This window comes from Streptopelia decaocto (assembly GCF_964273445.1).
Source record: "Streptopelia decaocto genome assembly, chromosome: 3".
Taxonomy (NCBI): Eukaryota; Metazoa; Chordata; class Aves; order Columbiformes; family Columbidae; genus Streptopelia; species Streptopelia decaocto.
Genome location: NC_138656.1, coordinates 52,148,912 through 52,164,522, shown reverse-complemented (window position 1 = coordinate 52,164,522; position 15,611 = coordinate 52,148,912). Strand labels below are relative to the sequence as shown.

Here is a 15,611-nt window from a genome sequence, read left to right as displayed (position 1 = left end):
TTGAAAAGCCCCCTGGACACCAAGAGACAGGTGGAAGAAAGGGCCTTCCTGGCTTAGCAAGTCATTTCTAATTTGGAATGACATGGGGAGCAGTCAATAAGCCCATTTGCCTCCCACACCTGCTGCAAATCAAAGCTTCCTGGAAGCCTGCTGGCTCTGCCTGAAGTAGAGAGAACTAAAGCTAAGAAGCTTATCAACTTGAGCTGCCTGTATCTCTGGTAGCTTTGAAATTTGCAGGTGCAAAAAGATATATGTTTTTGGCATCCTTACAGGAGATATGCGACTTTTGGAAACCACACTAGAAGTGTGGTGACAGGACTAGCCTCTAAACCAAATAATTACTTTTCATTTTTAATCTAAACCAAAACAAATAGAGGGCACTATTAAAGATCTTTGATTTAATATCAATGTGCTATTGTTGTGGTATTTTCTTTGCCTATTTATTTGAAACCTAACTTGTTTGTTTCAAACTACATTCTGTTTCATGTCTTTGAGATTAAACTGCTGATTTATCTTGGAAAGGTAGAAGGCTTCAATGAATTAGACTACAATTGTACATTTATAGCAACATATGAAGATAGCATCTTCCTTGTTTCACTGGAAGAGTTTTCAGAAACTAGTATCAAAGGGTCTTGTCTTTTATCTATCTTAAACAAACAATGCTCTATACTGAATATCTAGAGTTATGTGCAAAGAGAAATAAATCATTTTAAGCACTATGTAAATGTGAAGTAAGATATGGAAGGTTTCATCGATGGCCTTGGAATTTTTCCTGTCATGTTTCATGAATCCTGTTTCAAGAAAAGCTATGAAACCTCCTATGATATCATCATTCTTTTACAGTTCCACTAAAAATCCTAATTCTTTAATTTTTGTTGTTACTCGATGAAACATCTCAAAATCATTCTAGTGTGAAGCACTTTTAAGTAAGAAATTGTACTCCAGGACTGGGGTTTTTTTTGTGTTTTTCTGTTTTGTTTGTTTGTTTGTTTTTTGTGTTTTTGTTTGTTTGTTTGTTTTTACACTGTGTTCGTTTTTTTAATTCATAAGTAAGAGTAAAAAATTCAAAATCCTTATAACAGCTTTGGTAATTATTTTAAATTCATAGTTATTTTGCAGTCTTACCAAATCTTAGCTATCAACCAATTTGATATTCCAAAAACTTATGTTTTAGGAAATAAACTCTTAGTTACTGTGTAAAGTATAAGCTCATCTCAAACGTTAAGACTAAAGTAAAGATAGAAATGAAACCTCATACATACCCAGCAGGAAGACGTAACACAGTAGCTTTGGTTGCAGATGTATGCATCTTTAACACAAGCTCACCAGGAGCCACACATTTCCAAGAGAAATGTTCAACCATCAGCACACCCTTTGAAATAGTGGAACATTCTTGTTTTGTACCTAGAAAAAGAAAGAAAAAATCCCTCAAAATTGGTATGGGTGGAATAATAGGAAAATGAAGAAAAATACACTTATGCAGAATCTGTATCTACTTCACAGTCATTGACATCTCCATTTAGGCATTGATGATTCAGAGAAAAGAGCCAGTCATATAAAAGGCATAGTTGGTACAGAATACGGCTGATTTGTACAGTTTCCTAGAAAACAATTGTTAAAAGAATGCGTTAGGATGATGCGTAGATCAGACCTGTTCCAAGTCACTTAAGGCTGCTCTAAAACTCCTTAAGAATCCTTTCAGTCCACTGCAAAGGAAGCAAACAGCCATGCAAATATATATTTCTATTATAGTTTAATTATTTTAACAGGATGGTCAGTTTGGTTTTTATAATCTTTCCTTCAGTTCTATCTACTTCGCTCTAGATGCACTAAAATTACGTCCATATGCAATGTTTAAATGACTGATTAACTTAAGCTGATTGTCATAACACACATAAACTTTCATGAATGCCATTCTATGAGTTCTATAAAATACAAGTGATTTTTATTCAAACCATCCAAGCTGTTGGATCTTGAAATAAACTAGCTGTAAATATACTTCTGAGCTCACAGTGCATGAATTTAAAAATCACTTCAAAATAAACCACTGATTTTACTGTATTTTGATCAGCTAAGGCACAAAGTAGCTTGAAAGAATGAAATTTGTAGGAAAAAAAAAAAAAAACTAAGGCTTCCTAAAGTCTCAAACTGTATCAAAATACACCACAGCCAAACAAAATGGCACAGACATATTCAAGTATGGGAAAACACAACATTAACATGCAGTATTCTGCGTTGACCTTACCTCTAGTATCATCCCAGCGCACTAATGCAGAAAAACTAACCAGGATTTCAATGGGTGTCAGACTGTCCACAAGTAAATAATAGAAGACTCGGTCATTGGTACACTGCATAGAAAAACAGATATTTGTTCATCTTTCACATTCATTGAATGCTGTCTACCTGGGCTTGTACAAATTATGACTAAGATTTTGGATATTGTGACCCTAGATATGGTATGGGAAGTAACTAGTTAACTGTCACTAGTTCTTCCAAATTTCAGACATGTGATTTAAACCTCATGCTGCATGTATAAACCATGGTGTTCATTTAAGAGATAACAGGATACAGAAAAGCTTCTTAAATGAGAATATATCTATTTTTATATTATACTCTTCATATCTACCTCAATTTAGTAGTTCTCCTTGCGAAACGATCAATGGAAAACCAAAATTTTTTTTTTTTTTTTTGTGCTGCAACTTTCTGATTCTAATTAATTACAGTAAGCTTGAAAGAAATAAGCACTCTTAATTTGTAACACAGGACTGATTCTGCCTCATTATGTTTTTCTCTGCAAAAATATATGGAGGCAACATTTTTCACTCTCAACATTAATACATAATTCCTATGTCAATATTAGAAACTATAGTATGATTCTAATGTTCCTAGAAATTCTTCAACATCTGAAGGTGAATGAACATTTTTGCTGTTATAATATGCCTTCCTACATTCTCCAGAATCATATCAATACAATTTTTGTATTTGATTGTGGAATACCATTACTATTATCTTCATAACATAATATAAAAGTGTTCTTTTATAAGTCTGGTACAGAATTTACCTAATAGTGTAAACACTTCATCTGTATCAATGTTAAAAAAAAAAAAAATTAAAAGTAGAATGGTTTTACAGCAAAGGGTTAGTTTTTCAGCACAATAGCACACAGGCTTACATAGTCTTTATGCTGATTATGGCTTGTGAAAAGTACCATGCAGTGACTGGGAACATTTCTTGTGATTATAAATACAAAGAGGTGTGAAATTGCAGATATACTACAATTATGAAGCATAATCCATGTAGTTAACTTTCTCAGTACAAGATTTTACATAAAGTTCATGCCTGGAGTTTACACATCAGTACTCTACAATTACATTTCAGTTACAGAATAAAACTAGAGCTGGAACAGGATATTCAAGCATGTTGAATAACCTTCTGATACTATGAACTATTGACGGGTTTAAAGAAATACTGTAATTTCAGTGCAACGAAGGGGTATTTCTAATCCCTGCAACAGATTTTTGCAAAGAGAAAATGGATGGTGATACTATACAGACTCCTGACTTGAGTTTTAGATGACAGGTAAAGATGAAGGAGAATTGTAGGGCAGATTCTGCAGCTGAATCATCATAAAATGTAATTTAGTCTGTAAATTGTTATAGGGTAGATTTAAATTAAGATAAAGAGAGGATGGAGATCTGATTCACTGTAATATTTACTCTCACTAGCAGGATTCATGATTTACATACTCACTCTCTTTATTATTGTGCAATATCATTCCATAACATTTTTTCATGTCTCAAACACAGCAAAATACTTCTGGATATTTGCTAGGAAACATTATCTTTGTATTGACTATAGTAATCTTAAGGCATTATTGTGGGGTTTTTTTCAGTAATAGCAGTTCCATGTGATCTACCAATGTCATTTAGGCTATATGTGTTATATAATTATTTGACAAAAAGTTTTAAAAGCACAAAAAACCTCAATACAGTCATATACCTTAAAATCTGTCTTCTGATAGTTACAGGCATATGTATGTGGCTTGTGGAAAACATACAGGTTCCTACAGAGAAAATAAAATAAAAATATACATAGGAAAATAATCTTAGTAGAAATTATATATTTCAGGTAAATATCTACTTCATAGCATAAGATACTAATTTTACTTTCACAAATCAGACTCCCAGTTATTTCACAAAAATGGTTCAAAATTTTTAGTTTCATAAAAGGTGAATACAAGTCATCTCCAGAGAAAGCAGTTGACATTAATTTCTACCTTTGCTGTACTTCTACAGTTTTCAATTTGAGGACAGGTCACTAATTTGTCCAATTTGAATCTACAAATGGTAATAAGCTAATATTGCTCTAAAAATTCCATGCCTTCCTGAAAACTACTGTAATAAAGTCATCTATAAAGTCTCACTGTAAGGAAGAACTATTTTATATAACTTAGTAATGCGCTTTATCAATTTTGTGGTGTTTGCACACCATCAGAAAGCTACTTAGTTCCTGACAACAATTGTTTCTGACCTTGATTTAACCAAGGGCAACATAAATGACTTCAGCTTTAATTGAAGATGGAATTAGTTACGAAGTCCAGTGTTTTATGTAAAAGAAATGTTTTGAATACTCAGAAACTTAACAGAAACTGATCCATTGCTGACATACCAGCTGACAGCCAGCCCAGCGAGAGCCGGAGCCGGCGGGGTTCAGCAGACCACGAGGTTCAGCCGAGATTAGGAAGCTCAGAGGGAAACGTACAGGGACAGCCTGATTCCCGGCGGGTCCCGATCGCCAAAGCCCCGGCAGCCATTGCGAGAGAGCGGCTGACGTGCCGGGGGGCGTTCCCACGGTGACGGCGACCACACCCCCTCCCCTTACCTTGAAAAAGCCTTTGGGAGGGCAGCGACTAGTCGCTGCCCACCTGGTGTAGGGAGGAGCAACCAGCTTGTGTAGCGGGTGAGTCCCACCCACACTGTGCTGTAGCAGCGGGTGTGGTAGCTCGTGCAGCAGGGTGCAGAGAGCACTTGTTGCTTGTCAGCCCTTCTAGCTTACTGCCAGCGCCCCAGACTGCTGACAACCATGGTCGCCTCCAGAAGGAGAGCTTGCCTCAAACAGACTGTGGCTACACAGACTGAGGCTCTGTCCCGAACGGTGGCTGTTCAGGTCTCCGGCTGCAGAGAGTGCCAGAGCCTGCTGCTGCCGGGGCAGGGAGGCCAGCACTCCACCTGTGTCAGGTGTGAGCAGGTGCAAGATCTGCTCGACATGGTCGTCAAACTTAAGGAGGAGGTTGAGACGCTGAGGACCATCAGGGAGTGCGAAAGGGAGATCGACTGGTGGAGTAACACCCTGACGTGCCAGTCGGAAAGGTCACAGGGAGGTACCTCCCAAAAGGAGATGGACCTCCTGCCCTCTCGGACAGAGGCAGAAGTCCTGAGACGGCCCCACCCTTGTTGCTCTCGGGCAGAGTTAGGGGACCGAAAGGACGACAAGGGTTGGAAGCGTATTCCGGTTCGGCGTCACGGGCAGCCCCCCTCCCTGCCTGCTTTGCCTCCCCAGGTGCCCCTCCGTAATAGGTTTGAGGCCCTGGATCTTGAAGAAGAGGTAGGTGAGGAGGTGGTGCCAAGCCTACAAGCCAACAAGCCTACAAGATCACGTAGGAAGAGGCAGTCGACCTCACAACTTAAGACTGCCTCTGATAAGAAAGAAAGAAGGGTGATTGTAATAGGAAACTCCCTTCTGAAAGGAACAGAGGGCCCAATATGCAGAGTTGACCCTCATCTTAGGGAAGTTTGTAGTCTCCCTGGAGCCCGGATCAAGGACATCGCTAGAGAGCTCCCCAAACTGGTGCACCCGACGGACTACTACCCGCTGCTGGTCTTCCAGACAGATGGGGAGGAAGCTGCTTCCCGTAGTCTGAGGGGGATGAAGAATGATTTCAAGGTCTTGGGAAGGATGGTGAAAGACTCAGGGGCTCAAGTGATCTTCTCTTCACTCCTTCCATCTTCAAGTGATGATGTGGGATGGAATAGGAAAATTCACTCTCTAAATGGTTGGCTCCAAGACTGGTGCTACAGGCAGGGCTTTGGATTTTTTGATAATGGTTGGTTTTATAAGACACCAGTCCGGACACTGTCACGTGGGAAAGGTTTATCTCGTAGGGGCAAAAGGATGCTGGGGCAGGAATTAGCTGGGCTCATTTGGAGAGCTTTAAACTAGGCTCGAAGGGGGATGGGGTTGTAGCTGGGCTTGTCCCAGTGGGGCTGCAATCTAAAACTGATGAGGACCGGGTGGCCTCCTATGCCCCTAGGGAGAAACTGGTGTGCTCTGCTCGCTCCCTGAAATGCCTGTATACCAATGCGCGCAGCATGGGGAATAAGCAGGAGGAGCTAGAATCCTATGTTCGGTCGGGAGATTATGATCTGGTGGCAATTACAGAAACATGGTGGGACAGTTCACATGACTGGAATGTGGTCATGGATGGCTATGCCCTTTTCAGGAAAGACAGGCCAGCCAGGCGTGGTGGTGGAGTTGCTCTCTATGTGAGACAGCAACTACAATGTACTAAATTCTGCCCAGGAGCGGATGACGAGCGAGTTGAGAGTGTATGGATCAGGATCAAGGGGCAGGCTGGCAGGGCTGACACTGTTGTGGGCGTCTGCTACAGGCCACCAGATCAGGCTGAGGAAGTTGATGAGGCCTTCTATGGGCAGCTGAGAGTGGCCTCATAGTCACAGGCCATGGTTGTTGTGGGTGATTTTAACTTCCCTGATGTTTGCTGGAAGGACCATTCAGCCAGCCAGCCACAGTCCAGGAGGTTCCTCCAGTGCATTGATGATAACTTCCTCATGCAGATGATGGAGGAGCCGACTAGGAGAGGTGCACTGCTGGATCTCATCCTCACTAACAAGGAGGGTCTGGTCGAAGCAGTAAAGGTTGAGGGCTGCCTGGGTTGCAGTGACCACGAGATGGTGGAGTTCAGCATCTCATGTGGCAGGAACAGAATAGCAAGTAGAATTGCAACCCTGGACTTCAGCAGGGCTAACTTTGGCCTTTTCAAGCAATTGCTGGGGGAAATCCCATGGGCAAGACTGCTTGAAGGAAAAGGGGCCCAAGATAGCTGGGTGGCATTCAGTGATTGCTTCTTCCACGCTCAGGATCAGAGCATCCCCACACGTAGGAAGTCAAGGAAGGGAGCCAGGAGGCCTGCGTGGTTGAATAGGGAGCTGTTGGGTATGCTCAAGCAGAAGAGGAGAGTTTACAGGTCATGGAAGCAGGGGCTGGCCACTTGGGAGGAATATAAGGCTGCTGTTAGAGGATATAGGAAGGCAGCTAGGATAGCCAAGGCCTCCTTAGAATTACAGCTGGCGAGAGGGGTCAAGGACAGCAAAAAGAACTTTTTCAAATACATAGCAGATAAAACTAATACCAGAGGCAATGTAGGCCCACTGATGAATGGGGTGGGTGCCCTGGTGGCAGAAGATACAGAGAAGGCAGAATTACTGAATGCCTTCTTTGTCTCTGTCTACTCTGCCGGAGGCTGTCCTGGGGAGCCCTGTACCCCTGAGACCCCGGATGAAGCCAGGTCAATGGAGGAGTTTGCTTTAGTCGATGAGGACTGGGTTAGGGAGCAATTAAATAGTCTGGACATTCATAAATCCATGGGTCCAGATGGGATGCATCCGCGGGTGCTGAGGGAGCTGGCTGAAGTCATTGCTGGACCGCTCTCCATCATCTTTGCCAAGTCTTGGGAAACGGGAGAGGTGCCCGAGGATTGGAGGAAAGCAAATGTCACTCCAGTCTTCAAAAAGGGCAAGAAGGAGGACCCGGGTAATTATAGACCGGTCAGCCTCACCTCTGTCCCTGGGAAAGTAATGGAACAGCTTGTCCTTGGTGCCATCTCAAGGCATATCAAGGATAAGAGGGTTATTAGGGGCAGTCAGCATGGCTTTACCAAGGGTAGGTCATGCTTGACCAACCTCATAGCCTTTTATGAGAATGTAACAAGGTGGATGGATGGTGGCAGAGCGGTGGATGTTGTCTACCTTGACTTCAGTAAAGCCTTTGACACAGTCTCCCACAGCATCCTCACAGCTAAGTTGAGGAGGTGTGGTCTAGACAATAGAGTAGTGAGGTGGGTTGCAAACTGGCTTAGGGAGAGAAGCCAGAGAGTGGTAGTCAATGGTGCGGAGTCTAGTTGGAGGCCAGTATCTAGTGGAGTGCCCCAAGGGTCAGTGCTGGGGCCAATATTATTCAATATATTCATTAACGACTTGGACGAGGGAATTGAGTGTACTATCAGCAAGTTTGCTGATGACACCAAGCTAGGAGGAGTGGCTGACACGCCGGAGGGCTGTGCTGCCATCCAGCGGGACCTGGACAGGCTGGAGAGCTGGGCAGGGAATAACCTGATGAAATTTAACAAGGACAAGTGTAGAGTCCTGCATCTGGGCAGGAACAACCCCAGGTTCCAGTATAGGTTGGGAGATTACATATTAGAGAGCAGTGTAGGGGAAAGGGACCTGGGGGTCCTGGTGGACAACAGGATGACCATGAGCCAGCACTGTGCCCTTGTGGCCAGGAAGGCCAATGGCATCCTGGGGTGTATTAGAAGGGGGGTGGTTAGTAGATCAAGAGAGGTCCTCCTTCCCCTCTACTCTGCCCTGGTGAGACCACATCTGGAATATTGTGTCCAGTTCTGGGCCCCTCAGTTCAAGAAGGACAGGGAACTGCTGGAGAGGGTCCAGCATAGGGCAACGAAGATGATTAAGGGAGTGGAGCACCTCCCTTATGAAGAAAGGCTGAGGGAGCTGGGTCTCTTTAGTTTGGAGAAGAGGAGACTAAGGGGGGACCTTATTAATGTTTATAAATATATAAAGGGTGAGTGCCATGAGGATGGAGCCAGACTCTTCTCAGTGGCAAACAATGATAGGACAAGGGGTAATGGGATCAAGCTGGAACACAAGAGGTTCCACTTAAATTTGAGAAGAAACTTCTTCTCAGTAAGGGTGACAGAGCACTGGAACAGGCTGCCCAGGGAGGTTGTGGAGTCTCCTTCTCTGGAGACATTCAAAACCCGCCTGGACATGTTCCTGTGCGACCTCACCTAGGTGTTCCTGCTCCAGCAGGGGGATTGGACTAGATGATCTTTTGAGGTCCCTTCCAATCCCAAACATACTGTGATACTGTGATACTGTGATAATTACTTCCCTCAGCAATGTCAGGTTCTCTAAAGATCTATACTATACCAGGCCTCTTAAAACTGAAAGACAAAAGCTAAAGATATTATGCTGCAGTTACATGAGCTTCTTTTTATGTCTGCAGAGGTATAAATGCCTTAGAAGTATGTTGAAGATGGAAATAAAAAAAGCACCTAGTCAACCAAGCCAAGCTATGCTGATGGCAACAGAAGATTTCAACAATGCTTTTTGCCTTAGAATTGTGTTGTTCAGATGCAGACTGTGTCTGCCTAGTGGCTGATGGGTCAGGTCTGTGAGCACCCTAATGGGTGCATGCTCCATGACCTACCACCTTCCACCAGTTTGATGTATGCTTTATTAAACCGGTGGTTGTGTTCTCCAACGTCCTCTGGAGGACTTACTCAAGCCACAGTGTGGGGCTACACCTGCAGACTCACTGTCAACAGGGACAGTAATTCTGGTCAGAAGACTAGCCCTGGGGCTACCCTGAAATGCAGGTTAGTTATACAAAGATCTGTTGAGAAGATAGTTTTTATAATGTCACATTTCACATTTTACCATTGTTATACTGCAAATTTTATGCAATTAAACCCAAACCCTCTGTTCCTTACTGGAAACAAACACAGAAGTCTTCAAAGCTAATCCAGGTTTCCCTGGAAACAGAAGTTCTTTCTGACTTGATTTCTTCCTTTGATTTATCCCCTGTCTGGATGTTCATATCAGTATCAACTGTTGACATTCGTTTTGCATTAACTCTGATATTTTCATGTAATTCTTCTGTGGAGATAAGAAGACACGCAGAGTCAATACAGTAACAATATACACATTAAAGTGGTATCATTCTTATATTTGAAAATTATCCTAAAATTACCAGAATATTTCCCATACATCTCAGATTTTAAAAATAAAAGCTAAAACACTAACCTGAAAAGCTCAAAAGGTGACCAAAATAACTCTGTATAGGTATTAATTGCTTACATCTGCAACGGCTTAAGTATTCTGCCTCAATCTACTATCACATTGAACTGTGCATTAGAACCTTTAATAGGAGCATGTCAGGCAAACGTACATACGAATTCTGCAAACCTGAAGTCATCTATATAAAGAAAAAAGGCAACCCCTTGTCTAGAGCTCCTATCCAGTGAAAAGCTAATGGGCAATATCATAAAATTTTTACAACTCACAGAAAATAAAAAATACACAGAATTGTGGAGGACCCAAAGACCTATTTTTGCCTCTAGTACTTAGAGAGTAGCCCCTACTCACACTAGTCAGTCTAACTACCTGTAAACAGAAATAGATTTGTGCTACATTACGTGAATCTTCTTGTAGGAAAATCAGAACTACTGTCAGATTCGTACCAAAATATAAACACAGAAATTTCATGTAGACACACTTTACAATCATTTAATAACTGTTTAACTTGTGTGGTAATGCCACTTTCTCTGCCTTTCTTCTGTGAGATTCATATGAATAGTTCCTGATGGTGATTAATCTTCTTGATTAATCAAGAAGTCTTGAGAATAGCTCAGAATTGCTGAGAAAGTAGAAGAGAACAGTTCAGACATGAACAGCTATTAATTCAGAATGTTTGCTGAGGAAAAAGATGAGGTAATATCCAAACAGGTGAGGTAAAATAAATGAGAAAGCTAATTAGGAAAATACATTATTATATTTACAGTTGCTTTGTAACATTTCATGATCAGTGAGACAGATAGTGATGTTCTAGATAACTATTGAGTTTCTAAGATGTAGGTGGCTCTAAATCAGCTTGCAACTAATTTTTCAAGAATTGAAAGGAAAGAAATGTAAGGTAAGAAAATGCACCCAAGACCTTTTTGTCTTTCTTACACTAATGAAAAACTACCTGAAAGCTCTAAAATCTAGGCTTTTTCATAGATTTAAGTTAACATAGGTTTAGGTCTCCAGTGAAATAACAACAGTGTTTGGCTTACAAATGTGCATATCACAGTGAATATGATGAAGGGGTCACCAGAGTAGAACCATGCCTAATATCATCTTCCTGTGACCCTATGTTGCTCTTCCTTGTTCATTCTGAACACGAGAACTAGAGTACTATCCATTGACTTTCTTCAGGATCAATAGAGTCAGTAGCTCTCTGCAGCCTTCAAAGAGAAGATATATTCCACCCTATCTAAAAGTCATAAACTTTTCTGTTGACTACATATGCAGGCTGGGGGCAGAGGGAAGACAGCTCTTCCAGTGCAGCTAAAGGAACGCAAAAATGCTGTCAACAAAATTGCTCCAGTTTACCCGCTTCTCTTTGAAAAGGTAACCAGAATCTTGTGCAAATGTCTTCAAAAAGCATATCTTGTCCTTTTTGAACTAGGCATTCTAAAGACATTGCTGTTCAGAGCTTCCTGGTATCATACAGAAATACGATTATAAGCGAAAAGTAAATCAAACTGTTAACTATGGTTTGACTTGTGTGCAAGAAGTGACATTTCTAGCTATGAGAAACTGCAAACCCTACGTGATATACTGAAAACATAATTTATGGAGTAAAGCTATAAATAAATCTGAAGCAGATCTTAAGACATGTTCAATGTAAAATAGTATTTAAAAACTGACATATGGGAGATAATGTCAGCAAATAACTGTCCATAATGATAACTTATTCCTTGAACGAATGTGATTATTAATCAAACACACGGGGATATAACATGAGCTTAGCAAAGGTAAACACTGCAGAGATGTTCAGAAGAGGAAAAAGCATATTTGAATTTAAGAATTTTATGCTACTTAGAACTCAAGCAACAAAGATTAATGTAACAATCAAGCTTAAGAGAAAAAAGGTAACTTGATAAGGGAAAATATTCAGGTACAGAACTAATATCAAAACATACATTTCAGCAAAAAAACAGAAGACAAAACCAGATCAATAACTAAGATCAGAGCAGCATACAAACTAGAGTAATTAATCCAAAAAAGGAAAAAAGAAAGAGTAGCAAATGAACTGCAAAATTCCTGTCAGATAACAGATAATCATAGGAATAATGTGATACTACAAAAAATTTCCACCAGATCCAGTACAGACGGTGATGCACTATAGTTTTTAAAAATATTTGATTGCATTTGGTGAACCTCAATAGTGCAAAATTAGCAGCCTAAGTAGTTTAATGAAAATATTTTAAACTATCTTTTTAAAAGAAACAAATATAGAAGGACTGAGATTCCTAAACCAAAAAGTATTGAAATACTGAAAAGCAACTACTTAACCAGGAAAGGATTTGTTTATGAGTTACTTGTAACATATCACTGTTCTCAAAAGGAATGTGTTTCATATCTGCTTCAAATGAACAGAAAGAACTTTCCTGACATATATTTAACTGTCTAATGACCTGTGGCCAAACTCTGAAGAGATAAAATTATTATCATTCACATACTTCGCAAAATTTGAGCAATTTTTAGCCCTGTTAAAAACTGTATTTAAACCCCCATACTCATAAATAAAACATTTTTAAAAGATCTATCTGTTTCTCTCAGTTTTGATTCATGATTCACGCACTCAGATATTCTCTGGAGTTGAAAGACTAATAATGAATCGTTTTGAAGTAACAGCAATAGGAAGTAACCTTCATAACCTACAGTGCGTGACACAATGCAAAACATTAAACCTAGATACATTACTAAGCCTCCTTTCCCTATGAATTTTTTCATTTTAAAAATAATTATTAACTAAACTAATCTTCAAATAATTAAGATGTTAAAAAGAATTGTGTTATTTAAAGAAAAGCAATCATATCTGTAACACCTAATAGGAGCGTAGAGCTCCAGTCTTTGAATCCTGTAATGATTAGTAGTATTTCCCATGTAAAGTTGGAATAAATGGATCTTGCATAGAGAAACGACAACATATGGGTTGAGACGGCCTGGAGATTGTGAAGAGAACCTGAACACAAAGGATTTAGTTACAGTAGTAATGCGAATTATTAGTATTACAGGCCAGAGGATGGAAACACGTCCACTTTTTCCTTTTCCTTGGTTGTGCTATGGGAGCTTTTCTTCAATGGAAATTTCTTGAGTAGACTTCTGATTAAGCAGAAAAAATGGAAATCTGGCTATTGAGAATTAGTTAATAGTGAGAGCTACAAAAATACTCCAAGATCCCAGTATATTCATGGCAGGTTTAGAGTAATCTACTGCAAACTACTCTATTTCTATTAGGCTTTGGCATTGAGCTGTGAAAGGATATATTTCCAGCTGATTAACATTTAGATACAGTGGAATTCCTCTAGTGTGGTTATTTTTTTTTTTTTTTGTACTGGGATGATATTGACAAAAATAAGATTTCATAAGAAAAAAACATTCAAGCACTAGAGTACTTGAAATCCTTCTCGGTTCTTAAACATATAGCCTCAAAATTATATTCTTTGCCTGTTCTGAACATATGTTTACCAAATTTGGTTTTGATTTATTAGTATAGGTTTTGGAGAAGTATGATTTACGCTTGCTTCAAGACATTTAAAAATCCTAACTGTATTCTCACTCTTCATTACACTTATAGTATGATCCAGGGTTTTGGTTGTTTTTGTTTGTTTGGTTGGTTTTTTCCCTCCTCTACTATGACCTTATCTTGTATTACACTATTTGGGGGTTACTAGAGATGACTGATAAGTTGCACATTTTTCCAGAGTGAAAATAGTGTTAAAAGCTGTGAAAATATCTAAACATCTTGGGTAAAATTACTGGGTTTAATTACTGTAGAAGTTAGGAAGTTGTGCACATGCTTTAACTGAGAGAATATTTATTATATTTCTCAATTATTGGAAGAGGGGATCATAGATATTTTTCAGAGAACAAACAAAACAAACCAAACAAAGTTTTAAAAAATGGCATTCTATGCCTTTTCTGCAAATGAGTATCTACCTTCAGAAATGCTAAAAAAGCAAAGGTGCGTTGCACAGGCTTCTATATGGACTGAAGAGCTGAAAACTAAACCCAAGTTGAGTGTCACATGGATGAATAATGGAATGAATAAAGCATGAATCCTATTCATATGTTTCACATGCTCTTCTGCTCTGAGATTCACTTTCAGAACTCTGGTAAAAGGGAAGGTGTTTTCTAGCAGTTAGTTTTAGAAGAGGTTCATTGTGCACCAAGCAAATCTGGTCGCTTGTTTTAAATAGAAAGCTCTTACTAACTTCTGATCAAATCCTTAAAACATTCACTTAAACAAAGAAGTGCTAATTTTGAAAAAAAATACTCAGGCTGAATAGTCTTAAAATACTAATCTCAAACACACTAAAAAAGTAACATTTATTAAAATGGAAGTTGTCCTTTTTTCTTGTATTTTATTTCAGAGAAAAAAAAAGTATAATTCAGAGTGATTAGAAAAAGAGCTCTGTGTACAAAGCTCAGTATATTTTACTGGAGAATAACTTATGAGAAATGTTATTTTTTTTTCAAAATACTATTGTAAATTAGAGATTTATTTTAATACCAATGTGAAGATTCCACTCTATGTAATTATACATGCTACTACCAGTTTGTTGAAATCTTTTCCTGTAAAACCAATGCCTATAAATAACACTGTTGATATATATACACTGAGGCCAAACAACATGGGAATCGCAGAAGCCTGCATATAAACTTCAAACACACTTACCTTTACTGGGTCTCTCTGCATTTTGCTGCTGAAAGAGGGTGGTCTCCTATATGGTGAAAAACAAAAGCCAGCAATAGTTATTATAATCTTATATTATTTTGCTAGAGAAAATATCTGGGTTTGGGACAGTTCTTCCTGAGATGGAGAAAGAAACTAGTAAGTTATCACTGTAGTATGTTTAAAAGAAAAAAAAATCGGCATAATACCTGCATATACATTACCGATAGAAAGACTGATGTTTTTCCAGAGAAGTACATGTGATCTGGATTCTGGGAAAAAAAGTTGTTCCACCTGCCTACTCCTCTGCTATTAACAAAATGTTCTTTGATATTGCTTCTATTCGACAATAAAATAAAGTGCTATTCTAAGAACTAATTATTCTTATTCTAGAACCAACTCTTTTCCATTCTGTTTCCATTCTTGGAAAATATATGGAGGGCTCCTTTTCCAACAAACATTTCTTGCTGTGTGACTGTATACAACTGTCATTGGCAACAGAGTGCCTGATTGCTACAGCATCTTTTGTTTTCTATCAGCTGCATAAATAAAAAGTAGCCTGCTCTTTTCTAATGTTTTTGGCAAACAACTTATCCTGGTCAATCCCATTTCCAAGGTAAAGATGCTGAACTAACATGAATGCAATATCCACTTGTGTTTAAAGTTGAAATTTAGCTGGCCAGCCTTTCAGAAAGTCTACTCATTAAATTTGCAAAGACAGGGTCCTATTCTTTGAGAGATTAATATCTTTGATACTGTTAAAAATGTGTGCCCAGTCATCCTTC

General features: G+C 39.4%; 1 protein-coding gene across 1 annotated transcript in view; it reads right to left on the bottom strand.

The window, feature by feature from the left end:
• ADGB (androglobin) overlaps positions 1-15,611 on the bottom strand; it is a gene marked incomplete at both ends in the record, with an annotated part of 117,078 nt that overhangs the window by 51,571 nt on the left and 49,896 nt on the right. Inside the window, 5 exons of the mRNA XM_082048943.1 lie at positions 1,263-1,404; positions 2,246-2,348; positions 4,000-4,063; positions 9,812-9,977; positions 14,830-14,875. Coding sequence (XP_081905069.1) covers positions 1,263-1,404; positions 2,246-2,348; positions 4,000-4,063; positions 9,812-9,977; positions 14,830-14,875 — 521 coding nt within the window. The remainder of the gene's footprint in view (positions 1-1,262; positions 1,405-2,245; positions 2,349-3,999; positions 4,064-9,811; positions 9,978-14,829; positions 14,876-15,611) is intronic.